The sequence below is a fragment of the Meriones unguiculatus genome, chromosome 6 (assembly GCF_030254825.1).
Source record: "Meriones unguiculatus strain TT.TT164.6M chromosome 6, Bangor_MerUng_6.1, whole genome shotgun sequence".
In the NCBI taxonomy this organism is placed as follows: Eukaryota; Metazoa; Chordata; class Mammalia; order Rodentia; family Muridae; genus Meriones; species Meriones unguiculatus.
In genome coordinates, this window is record NC_083354.1 from 91,921,308 (window position 1) to 91,942,111 (window position 20,804).

Sequence of the window (20,804 nt, forward strand, 5' to 3'; positions counted from 1 at the left end):
GAAACCACATGGAGACTGAGCTGCCCACTGGCTGCATCTAAGCAAGGGGTCTAGGTCCTCTCCATGGTCCTCCTTGGTTGTTCATCTGTCTCTGAAAGACCCCGTGAGCCCAGATATTTTGGCTCTGTTGGTCTACTTGTAGAGCTCAGTAAATATACTTAACATAAAACATTATACACATATTGTGTTTGATCAGATTGTAAATAGTAAGCAAGAAATCCAATGGACCTTTGAAACTTGTTCATCTTTATTAAAAATTGAAACAATCTAATTAAACCCACAATGAGACTATCTTTACTATCTTGCTTCTCTTAAATTGTAATGATTTTAATATGCTGTGTTTGTCCAGGTATTCATAACAAGTAGTCTCATGTTTTCTAAGTAGAAATATAGGCATGCACTGCTTTAGAGAATGTATTGACAGTTGCTATCAAAAGTAAATATACACATTATTCTCATTTAATAATGTTCTTTGCTTTTAATATTTTTTATCTAGATATATGTTAATATGTACACAGAGGCATTACAATAATATGGCTAACACAAATGGCTAAAAAACCTCAAATATCCATTAGTAAAGGAAATGTAAAATATATACATAGTATTTTATGCATATAGAAATTTAACTTTTCATTAGATTTTGTATAAGACATTAATGTAAAAATGGTACTATTCAGTACATATGTAAGAATTTTCATTTACACAAAACCATGTGTTTATATTTATTTACAGTCAAGGTGTCATTGTTCTTATGACATATTTTAACATTTTTTGTCTTTAAAGTATGATTGTGCTGAGTTATGAAAGGAAGTTTGATGTTTCTATACTTACAAATCAATCAGTATTTTCTTTCTGGTTTCCATTGTTACAGTGATTTCAAAATCACATCCTGGGTTTGCTTTTATAAACATCTATGGGCATTCTTACCTGTGATAGCTTCAATATGTGTGGCAAAATGTTATATAATGTTACATTTCACCTTGTTTCTTCCTCAAATTGTTACTTAATCATTCTTCCAGCACAATTTACTGCACAATGTATCCTTGACTCTTTGACTTGAACTCATAACTTTGAGTTGTAGTCAGTAAAAGATGGAGCATGTTTCTGGTTTCCTTGTGTTTCTGGTTTACCTTCCTTAGCTGTCTCTCCAGTGTTGGAGTGGTGTGCCACCATGCCCCACAGACTCAAGTCTTCCTGTTTGCACAGCAAATGTTTCACTCATTGACCCATGTCTCTAGACCTGTACTATATTATTATTTTATAAGAATTTTCCAAGAAAACCTTAAAAATATTTTGTTATGTTTATCCTCTGAAGTGAAAAAAATAAAAACACAAATAATCCAATTCACTTGAACTTTAAAAAGACATTTTGGAAGAATCATCATATTTATAATGTTAAGTTTTTGGAGTGTTATTTTTATTTGTTCAAATTTTATGTTTTTTTTAAAGTTTGCTGTTTTTAAAAATGTGTTATCTTCTTTTGTAGTTGTTTATTACTGATTTTTTCACTTATATTTGCAATTATGAAAGCAATCATTATTCTTAGTGATTAGAGTTCATTGTTAGAAGAAGCACTGACAACTTATATGAACTTTTAAATTTATGCTATTTGTCATGGTTATCCAGTTGATTCTTTTAAGTTTTCAGGAAGACAAGAGTATCAACATATTCCTGTGTCTGTGAGGGAGATGCTGGCATTGGCTGTCTTGTTCTGATTGTCATAGATCTAGTGTTTCACATTAAGCCTGATACTGGCAGTTGCTTTCCAGAGAGACAATCAAATTTGTCTGAGTGTAAGACACTGAGATTCTGTGCTACTGCTTTCTTCAGCAGAGTTCTTCTGCCAACATGTGTTTAGATGTGCAATATGTTTTAGCATTTGTCCCCACTCTACTAACAAGCCCATAAACCTTGGTGTTCCTTTCAGAATTTTTCCAATAAGTCATCAGATTTCAAGTCACCCATCTATCATTTTTTTAGTCTCATTTCACATGTGCTTGAGTCTGCTGCATGGAGATTTTATTTTAGATTCATATTAATCTTCTGCTGCTGTCTGCAAGTTGATCTTAAGCAGAGTGTTAAAGGAGACAGGGAATGTTTTGAAAGGCTAACAGGGCTAGTGTATACAGACCACCAGTCATTACCACCAATGATACACTCTCTTGAAATAAATTTATAATTGATACTTTCTGGTAAGTCCTCAGATAACAAGTTCCTTTGAAGTACAAGACGCTTCACAGACAATGCACATCAGAGTCAAGCACGATGGCAGTCTGGTTTCTAAGGGGAGTTTAAGACTCGCACTTACTTAGTTCAGTCACCTAAGAGACATGTCAAGAGATTCTCCATGGTTCCAGATCTTTATGTTTCATTTTGCTTCTTAGTCTCTTAGTGTTCCCATTATTTCATTGTGTTTATTCTACCCTGAGGCTTCAGGTTTTAACTTCTCCTAAAGGAAGCATCTCATAGGGGTCCACATTCTAAACAACTGCAGATCAGCACCATGGGTGTGAAGGGACTTTTTCTGTACACTGAAACTGACTTTGACTAGACTGATACAACATACACATTATCAGCTTTAAAGATCATGTGTTTTAAGTATTATAATAGATAAAACACATTCTCTATGCTGTAGTTGGAGCAACAAATGACTTCTGTTTTTTTATATACTTAAATCACTTTTTCCATTAATTTATTTGTTCATTTCACTTCCCAATTACAACCCCATTCCCTCTTCTCTTCCCAGTCCCACCATCCCACCCTTTTCCCCCATACTCCCTTGCCCCACTTCCTCTCCTACCCTCCACCCCCAAGGAGTAGCAACCCACCCTGGCACAAATGTGTCATTTGGAATAAAAAACCCCTTTTTCACTAAGGCAAGACAAGGCACCTCTGCTAGGGAAACATGATGCCAAGGGAGGTTACAGAGTCCAAGTCAGAGACAGTCACTGCTCCAGATGTTAGCGGACCCACTTGAGGACCATGCAGCCCATCAGCATCATGTGTGTAGAACGCCTAAGGACCAGTCCATGCCTGGTCTTTGGTAGGTGGTTCAGTCTCTATGAGCCCCTCTGGGCTCATAGTTGGCTATGTAGGTCTTCTTGTTGTGTCCTTGACCCCTTCAGCTCCTTCAGTCTTTCCCCTAACTCTTCCACAGGCCTCCCCGAGTTCCACCTACTGTTTGGTTGTGGGTCACTACCTCTATTCCCATTATCTGCTGGACGAAGTCTCCAATATGACATTTTTACTTGGCTCCTGTCTCCAAGTAGCAGAGCATCATTAATGATGTCAGGGGTTGAGTCTCTCCCATGAGGTGGGTCTCAAGTTGTGTCTTTAGTTCCATTATGAGATCTTGTTTTCCAGCAATTCTGTCATATTTCATATAAACCACGAAGCTCAGGAAAGGTTTACTAAAACCTTCATCATTATTATCACCATATTGAAATAGAACAAAAGAGCGTTTGGCTAAACAATAAATAAAAGAGAAACTTATGAAGATTTAGTGTTACATCTTGGTTGCTATATTTTTACATTATGAAAATTATATTTTTACATTATAAAAATGTAAAATATAAACATATTTTTAAAATTATTTTTACATTATGAAAAACTTAAATTTATGTTTAAATATGTTTTCACACTCACAACTAATAATAGGGGGATCAGGGAAGTATGCAATATGGATGAAAATAGAGGGATGTTCTTAGTTTAATGATAAAAGTGGGACTGAACTGTAGAAGATCTGGAGGCAGAACCATACATTTGGCTTTGTTTACCCTTGTGGCATTTTTCTGTCTGTGGCATCTAGTATTGTCCTCTGACCTTGTGGTTTCCAAGGTACCTATGTTGTTAGATCAGAGTGCTATAATGTTATTTCCATGTCTCTGACCATTAAAATTATGACCATGGATCTATTTTATGAGGATCTGTGTTTTGATTGGTTGAAAGCAGATGCTGTGTGACTCACTGTTCCTTCCTTTGCTTCTCAGGAGCCTCTTTGTCCTTGTCTTTCTTGTTAGTTGGCTTCATTACAGATTTCAAGTTTTCTTTGGGGGAAAAAACCTAAGTAACTCACCTCAGCACCCCTCACCTTTTTTTTTTTTAACAATGTTCTACAGGTTGCCACCCTGACAAAGACTATCTCCCTGAAGGATCCCCTTTCCTCATGCTACCTTAGCAGACAGTAAACCAGAGGACCCATGTCTTGGCAGGGTGAGCTTGTCTTTGAAGAGCCTGGAGGCAATGCTCTCTTGTCTCTGGAACAGATGTTTGGGGCTGCTTACAGTCTGGAAACTCGTCCGACTTCCAGGATGCCCTGCTGAGTGAATGGTAACTTTGGCAGCACATTTTGCTTCTATTAACTAATCCAGTGGGTCCGGGAGACATCCAAAGAATAAGAGAGGAATCTGAGAACGCTGTCCTCAGCATCATTCACACGTGGTCAACTTCATGGCATTCCGACTGGAGTCCCAGCTATCTCGCCTTCTGAGCATAGTGTTGCTGAGCAGAGACGGGCATATTTATCTCTGCGTGGTTATTGATTGGTATAACTTATCTTAAACGAAAGGTCAGCTCAGGCCATCCCCTCCCCGCCCCCAGCAGTGCTGTCCAATAGATTTGCTCATACGGGTGTTGATGCTAGCGGCCGTCTTAGGAAGGAATCCCACTCCTGCTTAAGGAGCTGTGTGAGAATAAACAGGATAAGTAGAAAGAGGTCATTTGTCTGTCCCTAGGTGCAAGTCCTTAATCTGAAAAGCCCCAGGCAGCTGATTATCCAGGGTTACAGAGATCTGTTTGCTAGTTGTGGGTCCCGCCCCACCTCATTCCTCCCTCCGTTTTCGCCTCCTGTCTTCTTGCTTCTCTCCTATTCTGGCCCTTTCTCTCTCCTTCCACGAATTTTCTCTTCCAGTCTGTGTAAGCCTATACCTTTACAAAGTGAATTTATAGACCCTCTTTTCTCCAGCTGTAACATCACTCCAACAGGCGTTCTCCATGAGTTTTGGGCGATTTATTCTGGAGTAAGGCAACTTGCTAACTCAGCCTCGTGTCTCTCTCTCTCTCTCTCTCTCTCTCTCTCTCTCTCTCTCTCTCTCTCTCTCTCTCTCTCTCTCTCTCTCTCTCTTTCTCTCTCTCTCTCTCTCCCCCTCTCTCCCTCCTTCCCTCCCTCCGTCTCTTGCCTCCTCCCCTTTCCCTCCCTTCCCTCCCCTTTCTCCCCTCCCCTTTCTGCAAACCCACACTCAGCCAGCCTCTCCCTAGACAGACAGACACGCGCCGTCCGGGCCGGGCCGAGGAGTTCAATGTCACGCTGGGCCGAGGCGGCCCGGGAGAGCGGCGGGGCGCGCGCGGGCCGAGGCGGCGGGCGGCCGGCAGGGGGCAGGCGCGGGGCGGCGCCGGCGCGCGGGCGCTGAGCGGAGCCGAGCCTCGCCCCGCGCCCGCAGCCTCAGCCTGGGCGGCCGGCGCGGCGGAGCCGGGCGGCGCAGCCTCAGCCTCCGAGGGCAGCGGCGCGGGCGGGAGAGCAGCCGCCGCCGCCGCCGCCGCCGCGACGGCCAGCCGGGCCCGAGCCCCGGCCAGTCCGGAGCCCGCGCCGTCGCCGGCCGCGTCCTCCGGGCATGGAAGGCGGCGGCAAGCCCAACTCGGCGCCGCACGGCCGCGACGATGGCAACGGCGTCTTCCCCTCCAAGGCGCCCGCGACGGGGCCGGCGGCGGCCGACAAGCGCCTGGGGACCCCGCCGGGGGGCGGCGCGGCCGGCAAGGAGCACGGCAACTCCGTGTGCTTCAAGGTGGACGGCGGCGGGGCCGAGGAGCCGGCGGGCGGCTTCGAGGACGCCGAGGGGCCGCGGCGGCAGTACGGCTTCATGCAGAGGCAGTTCACCTCGATGCTGCAGCCGGGGGTCAACAAATTCTCCCTCCGCATGTTCGGCAGCCAGAAGGCGGTGGAGAAGGAGCAGGAAAGGGTTAAAACTGCAGGCTTCTGGATCATCCACCCGTACAGCGACTTCAGGTGAGCCGCCCCACCCCGCCGCCCCCGCCCCGGCGCGCCCCCCGCCGCCCCTCCGGCTCCCGCCGCGGAGAGGATTAGGATGGGGAGCCCCCTCCCTCCGCCTGCTGAACTTCGGGGACGGCTGGGGACGGACGGGCCCCCGTGACCCCTGCGCGGGCGGCTGCTAAGTTTCGCCGGGGAAACTTTTACTTTTGGTCGTGGGGAGAGTTAGGACCGGGCGGGCAGCCTCGCCGGCGCTGCTCCCCAAACGAAAACAAGGTGCGTCTGGGGTTCCGGAGACGGTGACTCACAGGTCCCAGCCGTCCCCGCCGCGGCCGCCCCTGGGAGCGCTAATCTGTTGTTCTTCGGCTTCTGGGCACTCTCGTCGCCACTGAATCCCTCCCGAGCAGGCATAGGAAGGGCGCTTGCGCTTGGGGAGTCAGTGACTCGAGCTGCCAGCGGAGCTGGCACTGCCCCACTGGGCAGGAGCAGGACGGGAGCCCCGAGTTCCCGAAGCAGAGACGGGGGTCTGTTTCTAGGGCCCCCTTCCTGAAATAGAGCGACACCCGCTCTTGACCTTGACTGCAAATCCATTTCAGAAATGTCTTTCCAGTTTACCAGCACGGGAGGAAGGGCGGCCGAGCTGTCAGCAGGAGAAAATTAATACGAGTTTCCCGATCTTATTTGTAGCCTGGGTATTCATTCGGTTAATAAGCATGTTTAGAGACTGACAAATGAAGGTCGCGAAGTAGATCCTCTTATCAGCGTGACACGCTCCCGAACACAGGCAGGGCGTCTTACAAAACCCCAAGCTAGTAGCCCAGGGTAGTATTCACTTGTTTATTTAATTTGTTAGAACTAGGGGAAACAACGTGGCCAGCAACAACGAAAGGAGGATACGTGCACACCGAGCGTACAGGCTGCTGGTGAACCCCAACCAAACATAGCAGCCAAAAACATTACTTCCAGGACTGTATAGAAACTAACCGAGATTGCCAGTCAGTGCTTTCAGGGGAGGGAGCTGTCCACAGTTCTGAAATCAAGTTTACGGTGGAATATAGCCCAACAAAGCTTGGGGAAACAACAGTCCATCTTCCCTGAGATACACATGATCTCAAAAAACCAGCAGCCTCTCTTCCTTATGCAGAGAGTGGATGGATTTTAGGAAAGATTTGATTTTAAAGTGCTTAATTGTGGAAAAACATTGGAAAATCCTATTGAAGGACTTACACTGCCTAATGTCATTTATTGTCTGCAGATCTTTGGATTTGATTGAAAGAATGTTCAGGCTGAAAGAGCCTCTCAAGTAATCAGACAAGCTTCCTCCGTGAGAAAGATGCTAGGAGAGGCAAACTCAGAGATGGTCTTGTTCTATCTAAGGCAAATCAGGGTTGTTACACTCTTTAAAAAATTTAAAAGTAGGAATCAGGTTTGAATATCTCCTCCTTTTGAGTCCTCTATGGAAATTTATTACTATAATTATTACTATAATTTTTAAAAGAATTATCTTTGCAAGAAGGCAGTTAACAGTTTTAATAACAAAAATGAGAGTGATATTAAAATCTATGACAGTCAATGATAATATTAAAATGCACTAAGTTTATTAAATGACTTACGTATTCATCAATAGAAAAATGATGGTATTTTTCAAACTAACAGCATGTATTAAATGATTAAGTTCCCATGATTTTTTTTCTGAAAATACATTGTGACTTTTTATGAATTATAATTATATGTCCAATCTGTGGTTCAGTGCAACTAAGGGAGTCTACATATTTTACTAAGAAGATTTGTTGAAACAAATCAAGCACTGAAGAAAGGTGGGAAGCGATGACTCAGTTCCATCCTGCACTTCATGGAAATAAGCGGAGATTAAAAAGTGAGCTTGTATACTGACAACCTGCAGTATATTTGGAGGAACTTGATTTACCATGCCTAAATGGAAAAAATGGCAGAAATAAACTAAATAGTCATTATTACTTAAAATTTAATATAGATGATATCTGAAAAATAATTAAAACTTAGAATTGCAGTATACCTTTGTTTCTTAAAATGATGAATTAAGGAGGTCATCCTGTATTTATTCTATCTATTTGGGTTGATAAGGCATTATTTAATTGGTATTTTTGTATGGTCACAATACCCAATAAAAGCATTCCTAAAACCTATTACGTGCCAAGATAATGTAGCTGTTAAAGTCACAACCAAAACCAGACAAAATTCCAGCACTTTTTTCTCTCTATAGTGCAAGCAATATTTAAGTGACCTTCCATGGATGCAAGAAATTTTTATGCTTCTGATCTGCTTATTCTAGATCTTTCCCGAGCAAGATACTTTAATGGAAGTGTTTTGCTGAAATTACTAAAATGTCAAACCTAGGTTTATTATTCTGCCAACAGAGAAAGCAACACGTAAGAAGAGATTTCCACGGAAGGGGGTTGGTTCTGGCAAGTCAGGAGGTCAAGTGGACTCTTTGCTTGTCACTTTCATAAGTATCTTAGGCCGGGAGAGTTCACTTCGTATTTGTTGCTTGTCTCCATGTTGCTGAGTGTAGCTTGGCCCTTTCTCTGGAACACGACATGGTTCTGACCTTCTGCGTAATACTCTGGTGGCTATCTCAGGATGACATTTAACCCTTTTCTGCTGCCTTCTAGGGCAGTGCTTCTCAACCCGTGGGTTGCGAACCCCTGACAAACCTCTGTCTCCAAAAGTACTTACATTACTTTCCATAACAGTAGCAGGATACAGATTGAAGCAGCAACCGAAATAGATTTATGACTGGAGCTCACAACAACACAAAGAGTTGTGTTGAAGGGTTGCAGCCTTGGGAAGGTTGAAGGCCACCAGACCAGGGGGAGGGTTGTGCTCCTGCAGACAGTTTCAGACAACTGGCTGGTGCCTCTTCCCCACAACAGTCCAAGTGTGCTACTTCTGCGTCTGGCAGGTAGTAGTCTCCCACTTTCAGTGTAATTAGGGCAGAGGCTCTGTGTTTCCCTGCTTTCTCAGGAGAGGATGATGGTAGGAGGCTCCAGGGAGCAAGGAAGATCCCAGTGTTATTACCACTGTAAGAAATCATGAGGAAGAAGCTAGGAAATACAGCTTTCATCCCTCTGATATTTAGTCATCAAGACTTGAAGAAATATTGGCCGGTACTTGAAAAAAATTAAGATTTGTGTGTGTGTGTGTGTGTGTGTGTGTGTGTGTGTGTGGTAGCCAGGGTGGATGTCTCCCTCAATTCCTCTCCACCCTGTGATAAACATCTTAAAAAGAATAAACCCAGGTGTGGTTTTGTACAGTGAAGGCATGGACTCAGCCTTTTGTGAAATTTGTGCTAGCAACACACATTTAATTTCAAGGTTAAGTATTAATATTTTGAGATAAGCAGTAGTGATTGTACATTTACTAGTTAAACTAAGTTTGGCCCACTTAATAACCGTGTTATGATAGGCAAGTGTTGTGATCTCACAGCCAGTTATTACTTATGATATACTTACTCAAATGTCATGAGAAAATATTTAGAATGCTCCTGTGGAAGATAGTATGTATGTGTGTGTTGCGTGTTTCTGTAGTGCTCAGGGTCAAACCCTGAGCCAGGAACATGCTCGCCAACTTACCACTAAGCTACGCTCTACCAAGATGAATGATTTCATTATGGGAGTGACTTACCTTGGAAAGAGCTTTGTTACCCTAATGCTTCTTATTTTCCACAGGAGCATTCTAAATATTAGTTTGTTGGCTCATGCTTACACAACGTCTCTTTTAAACAAAATGCCTCTGTTCCATGGAGATGCCAGCTGACATTGTGCTTTGTTGTGCGGCCGGCAGGAGAGTTGTATTTTGACTTCTGCTTTTCATTATCAGTGTGGGAGACTGTACAACGCCTACTGTGCTTTAAATACTCAAATATTCTGGACTCACGTTCTGAAGACATTACCAGCTCCACCCTTTTGTGTCCACATCACATACACGTAGGCCACAGACATGCTCATTAGAGAAGGGAGGATTCATCCTCATTCCCCAGTTCATCAGAAAGAGACCATTTGTTTCCAGGAGTTTCTACAAGAAAGTATTTCAACCTTCTGGGGTATAAGGTCTAATTAGCTCACTCTCACAGTATCTTTAAGATGGATGCACTCCACATTCTCTCAGCAATGTGCTTGTTTTCCCATATCAGTGAAGCCAAAATAAACCATAAAGTCTTATTTCCATGTTAGGTGAATTTATTTTTATTATTATCATTTTTTTTTTACAATTTGTTCAACTTGTATCCAGGCTATGGACCCCTCCCTCGTCTCTTTCCAATCCCACCCTCCCTGCCTCATCTCATCCAATGCCCCTCCCCAAGGCCACTGGTAGGGGAGGACCTCCCCTTCTATCTGACCCAAGCTTATCAGGTCTCATCAGGACTGGCTGCATTGTCCTCCTCTGTGGACTGGTAAGGCTGCTCCCTCTTGAGGGGGAGGTGATCAAAGAGCCAGCCACTGAGTTCATGTCAGAGAGATAGTCCCTGTTCCTCTTACTAGGGAACCCACTTGGATACTGAGCTGCCATGGGCTACATCTGAGCCTGGGGTTTTAGGTTTTAGGTCCTCTCCATGCATTGTCCTTGGTTGGGGTATGATTCTCTTCAGGGCTCCCAGGGCTCCCAGGGCTCAGTTGCTTTTTTCCTTTTTTTTTTTTTTGGCTCTTAAATTTACTTAAGATTTTTTCATAATGATTATAGCAGTGGTAAGCCCAATTAAACAAAAACTATTTAAAGGGGTTTAAGCTATGAGTTTATTAAGTTACATTTTTACAATATTATATGACTTAAAGTTTTAGTTAATGTTTGTATATGAAATGGAATATAATGAATATTGTAGAGCTATAAATATTTTAATTATTGCAATTCAAATATTATAAGATAACTTTGATTTTTCCTGAATAAGTTTTAATATAAGACTGCTTGGAGGACTTGCCCTAAATTGAGAAACTGTGTAAGTAAAATAGAACAATCATATCCATCACCAGAAAACTTATTTTATTCAAACAACAAAATGTGCACATATAGCAAAGGCATTATTTATCTTGTGTTCCTTTAACTGTAATGAATTCAGCTGCATCTGCTTGATCAAAAACCACCAACAAAGATGTCATCCCCAGTGAGGCACAACTTAAATAGGATTTATGATTCAGCATCCGTGTACTCATTGAACCTATCTCCCACTGCAAGTGTGACACCAACAGAATATCCTTGGTGAAAGTTTCATGTGGTCACCTTCCCACTCAGGGTGAGCTTCCTCTGTGCCCCAGATAATTAGTCCCATACCTTAGCAATATATATTGGTACAATATATGTAGGTACAGCATTAGCATTAAGTTTATTCATTTATGCATCGGAAGTACATGAAGCAGGACTTCATGAAGAACATGGAATATTTTCAGAGTCTGTGACAAAACTTTTGCACTTATTCTTTGTAAATGTGCACCGGACAATGAATTACCATACTTTAGAAGAAGAGGATGGGCAGTAGGATTTAAGAAAAAAAAAAAAAAAACTCATTTCATCAGAAAAATACTCTTTATATAGATTTAGTAATTTTGTTTTTAAAATATCTTTTTTGGTAGAAACTGTTTTTAAATTATAATTTTCTTTACTTTTGAGAATTTCACACGTACGTACAATGACATAGTACCGTATTCAGCCTCTGTTCCCCTTCTGTAACTCTTTCACATTCCAGCCAACCTAACCCCTCCCCAGCTCCCCCCCTTTCTTTTTGTCCCACCAAATCTAATTAGTGCAGCCCAAGTCTACAAACCCTGGAAATGTCAGTGACTACTTGCCACTTGCTTTACAGAAAAAGAAGAAATGGCATCCATAGAATGCAGCAAACTGTGACAATCCTCTGCCTCCCCTGCCTTCCCGCTTTTATTTTTCTTTTTATAGTGTGCATATTTAATTTTAAAACCATTCAAAAGATATAGATATGCAGTTAAAAGACATGAATTTAGTATTATGTCCATGTGAACGCAAATGTAGACATTGATTGGGAGTTTAATATTTATCTGATACTTACAATCCGACCTTCGTTGGAGACGAATGGATTCCGTGGGCCCTTTCCTGTTTACTAGCTAATGTTGCGATAACACTCTTTTTAACCTAATCATTCTCCACTCATTTAAACCAAATCATGCTTTGAAATTACATCTTACCAATCTAATTTGCATAGTCCTTATTTTATTTTCAAGACTTGTATAAATGTAAAAACAGGGACAAAAAGTGTAAAACCATCCACACTCTAAGTTAGTAACTATCCATTTTGGATTTTGCTTGAATTAGGAATTATAGACAGTGCCATAGCCAACATGTTTCTGTATTTTCTTATATCCTTGATGAAGTTCATAGAAAAGACTTACTGGTTATAGGCAATTTACAATTTTTATTTCATTAATAAATACTGATACCAGTTAAGACAATTCTTAAAATAACAAGAATGTCAACCTCAGGGAGGTTGTATCATTCTTGTCAAAATACAGACTGTTTTACAACAGAAACTAAAACAAACAAACAAACAAAAACCAAACAAAACAAAAACCAAAAAACCTGCCCAGACCCACCATCTCCCTGAGATGTAAGCCAAATGATGCTACAATCCTCCTAAAAACCCCAAACCCATACGTAATTTCCCATTACTCTTCTAACATGTTTGACTAAACTCCTACATTATTACCGAATCCTGAGCCATTTGACTTGGTCACTCTCTTCACTCCTTTCCCCCTTCCCTCCTTTCGTTCCCGAATTCTAGCCGCTCTGATAAAGTTTCAGCTCCTAGAACAAGTGCAGGTCTTTCCTACTACAGAGATTTTCAGGTGAAATTTAGCATCGTTTCCTGACATTCCCCCACGTTTCATCATACCTCATAGCTAGGACCTGCAAGTCTCTACTTACAATTTAGCTTAATAGCTTTGGTTGCATTCAGTCTGTTTCCCATCTGTGTCATCATCATGGTCTGTCTTTTCTATCGAGACTCCTTATTTCCACAGAAGTAATCATTATTTCTACGTATGTCCTTGCAACAGAATGTAAGCTCTGCTTGCTTTCTCATCAGTCTTGCTGTTTTGTACACCAATTGTTTTTTCTTTAGAAGTTATTCTCTGAGGATTGCATCCAGTATATTTTTATCATACTGCTTCCTGTCCCCCAACTTCTCCTAGATCTTCTCCTATCTCTACTCACCTAACTTCATGTTCTCTCTTCCCCCCTTCATCCCTCTTTCCCTCCCATTCTCTCTCCTTCTTCAGTGAAAGAAAAGAAAAAAAAAAGCCACTAAAAAGTCTTGAAGTAGATTTTAAAAATGTACACATTTGCTACTCTTTTCTTCTGTATTTTCTTTAACAGTGTTTGGAGATATAACTGACATGTATATACACTTTGCCAATTACAAGTATAAAATTAAATATTTTCATTATATTATAATAGTTGTGTTCCCATCACCATAATCATTTTTATGACATTTTGACCCCTTAAGAGGAAATTTCATGTTCATTAGCACTCACGTTTATGTCGTATCTCCCATCCTCTCTCATCAACAAGCAGTCACTAATCTACTGTCTGTTGATAGTTTTTTTTTTTCTGAAATTATCCTACAAAGTTCATGTCAGTTGGATCACATAATATCTAGTATATTGTTAATGGCTTCTTTCACTTAACATGTTGCTATTCAAGGTCTACCATAGCACTGCCTATATATTTGGTTGAATACTACTGATAATATAGATGCCGTGCCTTTGATTTATCTATCCATATGTTGATTGACATTAATTTTTAGTAACGTTCAATAGTACTGATATGAATAGAATAACCTTACATTTTACATGTTTTTTTTTTTTTTTGAGAAGTGCTATAGTTTCAATTCTCTTGAGAGTAAAATCACTTGTCCAGTATAATGGCTTTCACTATAAATTTGCTGGATGGATAGTAAAGGGTCAGTCCTTTGTACTACGGAGGTACAGTGAATCTTTCAGCCAACAAATCCAGACAAGGGCAGCAAACTCTCTGTGTTCCTCCACAGCAGAACATCACATCGTGTCCTTACTGCTACTTACAACTTGGACCTCCAAACATTGCTGCCCACTGTAAAAACAAAACAAAACAAAACAAACACATGATAATGCAAAAAGATTAAGTATCATGAACATGGTGACATAGATATATGGTGACAACTGGGCCAGAGCTTTGGATCTTTTTGAATCTGAATTCTGTCATTTCAATCCTCGTCAAATAAATGAGGTGCCAGTATAAATAATTCTCTAAACTTTCAGGGAAACATGATTAATTGAATGAAATCATTTCTCCTTCCTCCATCTTGAAATGACTCCAAAATAATATGAAAGTTTACCCATACACGTACATCAGTAGAATGAATAAAAACAGCCTAGAATAAGAGAAGCTGAAGAAATCACTGGTGAAGAAAACGTTCACATCCACCGTCATTAGTCCAGTGAATCTCAGAAAAGCAGAGACTTGGAAAAGTTTAGACGTAGTTCTAGGAAAGGCAGGCTGCAAACAGATCGAAGTGGGGTTTCCTTAGTCAGTGCAGAACTCTCAGTACTAGTATTAGCGCCCTTGGAGTGAGGTCAGTTCCCCCAAAATCAGGGGTGGGGGAATACCTCTGATGAGAGACATTGCAAAACCTTATTTCTTACCTAGCCTTGTTGCCAGAGCCCCATAGATACACAGAGGCTATAATTTTTCTTTTAATATAGCGTTGTTTAACAGCTGAGAGCAAAGAAGATTTCCAAAAATTTCACTGTAGTCTCCACTATGAAAGAAAATGACTAAATCAAGCAGAAAAATAAAGGACAGAGGACAAAAAAAAAAAAAAAAGACAATAGAGGGAGAACGACAACATTACAAATGCACATGTTATTCTCAGGAAGATTTTTTTTCTACACAATAACACTGTTTTATATTCTATTAAGTAGAATACTAAGCAGTTGCTCTTGGGAACTGGAGCTCAGCAGTTATGAGCACTGGCTGCTCTCGCAGAACATGTGGCTTTGGTTCCCAGAATCCACATGAGACTCACAGCCATCTTTAATTCTAGTTTGTGGGGATCCAAAGCTTTCTTCCGGCCTCCATGGGCACCAGCTAGGAATGTTGTGTACATGTATGATCATGCATGTAAAACACTCATCCACATAAGATGATTGTAAAGTAAATCTTAAAAGAAGTAACTGAGAAAATGAGTTCACTTAATAAGCTCCCAGAATTAAGGCAAATAGAGAAAATAAAGTAAAAAATGTAAATAATATGTGAAAATATAGAATTAACTCTTAAAATTAAAATACTCCAAAAGAAATTTCAGAATAGAAATATGGGATTAGTAAAGACTGTACATGGAAATTTGGAATTTGTAGAACAAGATTATCTAGGTGAGAGCTCACGAAGAACTTTGAAAGAAAGAACCAGGACTATGCCCGAGTGGTAGTGAAGGCAACAGGATTAACCTAGGACAGAAGGCAGAGAGAAACCGAGGAGGAAAAAAATGACGTCAGCAATTGAAAATGCTATCATAGATATTCAGAACACCATTTAAAATGAGATGTCTCTATTCTGCATACAAATTTGTAAAGAAATTAATATGAGCTATAATGAAGGACGTTTATTGATTCTAGAGTTAAAATTGTGGAAACAGAGGCCGTCTGTGGAAAGCTCCTCTCCTGTTCCTTGTCTTCTCTTACTCCCAATGTCAATCCTGTTTTCCCTTTTGAATGGGATTAAGCATCTTCCCTAGGGTCCTCCTTGTTGTTTAGCTTCTTTAGGGCTATAGCTTTTAGTATTTTTTATCCTATATTATATGGCTAATATCCACTTATAAGTGAGTGTATTCCATATGTATCTTTCTGCTTCTGGGATACCTCACTCAGGATGATCTTTTCTAGATACCACCATTTGCCTGCAAATTTCATGATTTGTTTTTTTATTTAATTTAATTTTGTTTTTATTTTAATTGTGTAAATGTACCACAATTTATGTACCAGCTTGTTTCCAGATTCTGGCTATTACAAATAAAGCTGTTATGAACATGGTTGAGCAAATATCCTTATTGAATGGTGGGGCATTTTTTGGGTATATGCCTATGAGTGGTATAGCTGGATCTTTAGGTAGCACTATTTGTAATTTTCTGAGAAAGTGCCAGATTGGTTTCCAAGTGATTATACAAGGTTACATTCCCACCAGCAATGGAAGAGGGTTCCCCTTTCTCCACATCCTCTCCAGCATGTGTTGTCACTTGAATGTTTGATCTTAGCCATTCTGATTGGTGTGAGGTGAAATCTCAGGGTCATTTTGATTTGCATTTCCCTGATGACTAATGATGTTGAGCATTTCTTTAAGTGTTTCTCTGCCATTTGATATTCCTCTGTTGAGAATTCTCTGTTTAACTCTGTACCCCATCTTTTAATTGAATTACTTGTTTTTTTTGTTTTGTTTTGTTTTTTTGGTGTTTAACTTCTTGAGTTCTTTATATATTCTGGATATTAGCTCTCTGTCAGATGTAGTGTTGGTGAAGATCTTTTCCCAGTAAATGGGTACCCTAGTAAGGGGAACAGGGACTATCTCTGACATGAATTCTGTGGCTGGCTCTTTGATCACCTCCCCCTGGGTGGGGGGGGGGGGGTACGGCCTTGCCAGGCCACAGGAGAAAGTGATGCAGCCAGTCCTGATGCGTCCTGATAGGGTAGGGACAGATAGAAGGTTGGACGACCTTCTCTTTCAGGGAACTAGGGAAAGTGCATGGGGGGAGAAGATGGAGGGAGGGTGGGACTGAGAGGAGACAAGGAAGGGAGCTGCAGCGGGACTACACAGTGAATTAATTGTAATAAATAAATATATAAATAAAATTAAATTAAAAATAAAAAACTACTTAACTGAATTCTACTTTAAGGAAGAATGGATAATTGTAGCCTACAGTTAAAAACAGTCCATCTCGGTTTTGAAATTGTGACAACAGGATGCTTAGTCTGTGATGTTACTAGAAAAAAGAAAAAGGGAAATTCTCATGCTATTTTCACCTTTCTCATTTTAGTTTTTGTAAGTACTATTTTATTCATTCTTTGAGAATTTAATTCAATGTATTTTGATATTATCCACCCTCTTCATATTCTTTCCATCCTCACATTCTTCATCTTCCACTCTATACTTCACCCATCTTTTGGTTTTCTTCTCCATTGTGTAGAGTTCTGTTGGGCAAATACTCCTGGGAGTGGGCCCTAGCTTAGGGTGTGGTCAAGGTCCAAAGAGTCATTTCCTTAAGTAAAGTGACTCATCCTTCCCACAAAGTTACCAGATACCAGTAGGTCTTCATCCAAGAGTGGAATTTTGTCCCCACTCTTTCTCCTCCATGCTGAGCTTTTGTTCGGTTTGAGCTTGCACAATTCTGGCATATGCTATTGCAATTGTTTTGTCTTTGTATTTGATGAGGCCCAGTTTTGTCTAGAAAACTTGGTTCCATTCGTCTTATCTACAGTACTTATCATTGGTAATAATTAGAAGGAATATAAATGAACAAATAGTTTTTATAGCAATGTAATGGTTGCTGTTCATTGTCACTTTGGCAAAATGTAGAATCACCTGAGACTTGAAGCCTGTGAGTTACTATATAGATTGTAGTAATTGATATGGGTAAGACCATTTTTACTGTTGATGGGACTATTCCTCACAACAGATTCTGAACTGTATAAAATGGAATAAAATGAGATGAATACTAGGACACATTCATTGCTTTTTTTCTGATTGGAGCTAAAAAGTGCTGCCTTAATCTTGCTGTCTTGACTTTGCCACTATTGTAAACCTGCATCTTAAACTGTGAACTAAAATAAATAAAATAAAAGCTGAAGTAAGTAAAAACAATTCCAAAAAAAAAAAAAAAAAAGTCTGCAAAACAGTGAAGAATCAGTTTTGTTCAGCAGTCAGTAGTACCTGTCACCGTTTAATTGAAAATTATGGGCTTATGGGTCAGTTATTCTGAAAGGGCAAGAGAAAGGTAAATGTGGGTTGTTTGGTGAAAGGAAGCTACAATTACCACGTCTATAATTGGAAGCGAAAATGGTTTAGAGTCAATAAATTGATTTCTCTTTGAAATAGGAGTTAAATGCTAAAAGAAATAGGGTGGTTCAGTTTGGGAAGCAGGCAATGTACGACAGCAGGAGTGGAGCGAGTCTTGTATGTTCTGATAATCTTCTAATCGCATTGGATTTGAAGGACACTGCTGCGGTAACTAATGATGAGAGGCAATTATTGACTGAGTTTCAGTTTCTTCAATAAAAAAACAGGGGCTTAGTGGAATTTTTGAAGAAGACAAATGCTTTTGTCTCTTTTCCTATACATGATTTATGTATGTCCATTTATGATTGGCAGATTATGCTGGGCATTTAACACCTTCAAAGTTTAATTATTATTATAAAAGTAAAATTAAAAAGAATTAGAGCACATCAGCTGAGAAAACAAAATTTTTCCATAAGTACATTCTCTGGTAACCATATTTATTTGTTTATCTCTCTCTCTCTCTCCCTATTTATTTATTTATTATTTTTATGTGTTAGATGTTTTTCCTGCAAATACGTCTGTGCTGTACACCACGTGCATTCCTGTCGACCACAGATACAAGAAGAGGGTATCAGATTCCCTAAAAATGGGAGCTAGAGATGGTTATGAGAGTCGATGTTGGGTGGCCGGGGGGAGGAGGTGGTGGTGGAGAGGGGGCTGGGAAGAGAACCTGGGTTCTCTGAAGGGGAGCCAGCGTTCTTAAGTAAAGCAGCATATGAAGGAGTAACTTCTTCTTGTGGTAAACTGTGCAGCTGCTCCCTTCTCTCTCTCCACCTTCATAGACACCTGCGCGGCCGCATGCCCAACGTGCAGCGGCATGTTTTCTGTGGGCTGCCCGAAACAGGGCTAATGAGACAGTTAGTGTTGGGAGACTTCGAATTCATGCTCTTTCTGCAAAATTTTTTAGATATATGAATTTGTATAGAACAGTAGCTGGCACTAAACATGTAGCAAACATTTAGAAATAGATTTTAGAGAAAATCAGAATGGCACCAGGTTCCATGCTCTGCTTCCTGTTAATCTTCATTTTCATAGAAAATGGCATAATTGAAACATTTGGGATCTTATTGCAGATCAATTAAATGTTACATATGAGCCAAGTAAAATGAATCATAACTTGCTAAATTCCTGCATTTTATTTTTATTGTCAGAGTTGATGGTCTGGAAAAATGGCTATTTAGAAACACAATGCAAGAATTAAAAAAAAAAAATTAGTGCAGCATGGCTATGGTGGGGCACACCTGTAACTTGGATCTAGAGTTAAGAGAATTAAAAGCTAAGGGCTAGCACTGACCACATAGTGAATTAAAGGCTAGCCTGGACTATAGGAGCACCTCTGTTAAAAACAAAAAAATAAGTTTAAAAATTTTGCAACTTTGAGAAAATAATCTTTAATATCTTATATCATGTTATCAATTCTAGAACAGATGCAATTACCACAATTGCAGAATATTAGAGCCCTATGTTTTTAAGTTACAGTACCTTGAAAACACATATGCAGAGGTTTCAATATGTTATTACATATGTGCATAACAAGCGTATTTTTCTTTTTTAATAGATGTCATTCATGGGTTCAACAATAATTTTTAAGAATCTTTGTTCTGAGCTTCAATTTGGCTTATTTTGTTGAATAAGCACATAAAACCATGTAGATGAGGTTAGATGAAAACTGGAGGAAGCTGTTTATGTTTGTATACGTGTATCTAATGCACGATAAAAATATGTAGAGGATGTGGTTATGGTTGCAATTGTATTACATAACAATAGTCTCGACAGTCTACTGTCTGTGCTTACTGATTGCTAGTAATACATGGTTATGCGTTCATACTAGTGTCTGCAAGGATCAGACTGTGCCCTTGAAAGAATATGTATTTGCAGTGTTTTAAGAGGTATCCATGGTTTCCTTTAAGCATTTTTGTTTTGGGAGCTGAACTTAAGACTTCTTCTACCTAGTACTTCTAAACAAAAGCAAAGGCACCAAGAACAACACGCAGAAGAAGAAAGAATACACTTTTGTTCGGGTCAACAATTTTAGAATTAGAGCTGTAGCTAGAAAGTCTTGCTTTGAGAAACAAATTCGCTGTCAGCTAAAAGGCTGGATTTCTCAAAAGACTACACATCCAAATGCGGAGAGATTTGCACAGCCTAGTCCAATGACACTTAATTCACAACACAAGGAAATGAAATCAGACTGGATTCCCATCAACGAGTGAACTGATACAAAAATAGAGAAATGGAATTATGACAATGCAGCCAGTCCTGATGAGACCTGATAAGCCAGGGTCAGAAGAAAGGGGAGGAGGACCTCCCCTATCAGTGGACTCCAGGAGTGGCAAGGTAGGAGAAGAGGGAGGAAGGGTAGCATTGGGAGGGAATGAGAAAGAGGGCTACAGGTGGGATCCAAAGTGAATAAACTGTAATTAATAAAAAGCAAATAAATAAAAATTATAATAAATTCAGAAAAATTAATAGAACTGGAAGTTTTTTTTTAAATAAATTGGTATGAATATTAAGTAACACAGTGTAAGAAAGACAGATACCATAAACTCACTCATAAGAATTTTCTAGGTTATAAATCCTAGGTTCTAATTGTGCATTTATGTGATAACAAAGGAGAACAGAAGCCAGGAAACTAGAAAGGATCCTATGAGATAAGAAAATGCAGGAATTGAAAGAGGTAATGGGAAACACAGGAAGTGAAAGGAGAAGGGAAAATACTGGGGACAGAAGGATACAC

The 20,804-nt window shown here is 40.2% G+C and overlaps 1 protein-coding gene across 1 annotated transcript in view; it reads left to right on the forward strand.

Moving 5' to 3' along the window:
• The first annotated feature begins 5,483 nt into the window (after nucleotides 1-5,483).
• The window catches only part of Hcn1 (hyperpolarization activated cyclic nucleotide gated potassium channel 1), a 435,404-nt gene continuing 420,083 nt past the window's right edge, over nucleotides 5,484-20,804 (forward strand). Inside the window, exon 1 of the mRNA XM_060385736.1 lies at nucleotides 5,484-6,001. Coding sequence (XP_060241719.1) covers nucleotides 5,610-6,001 — 392 coding nt within the window. The 5' untranslated portion in view covers nucleotides 5,484-5,609. The remainder of the gene's footprint in view (nucleotides 6,002-20,804) is intronic.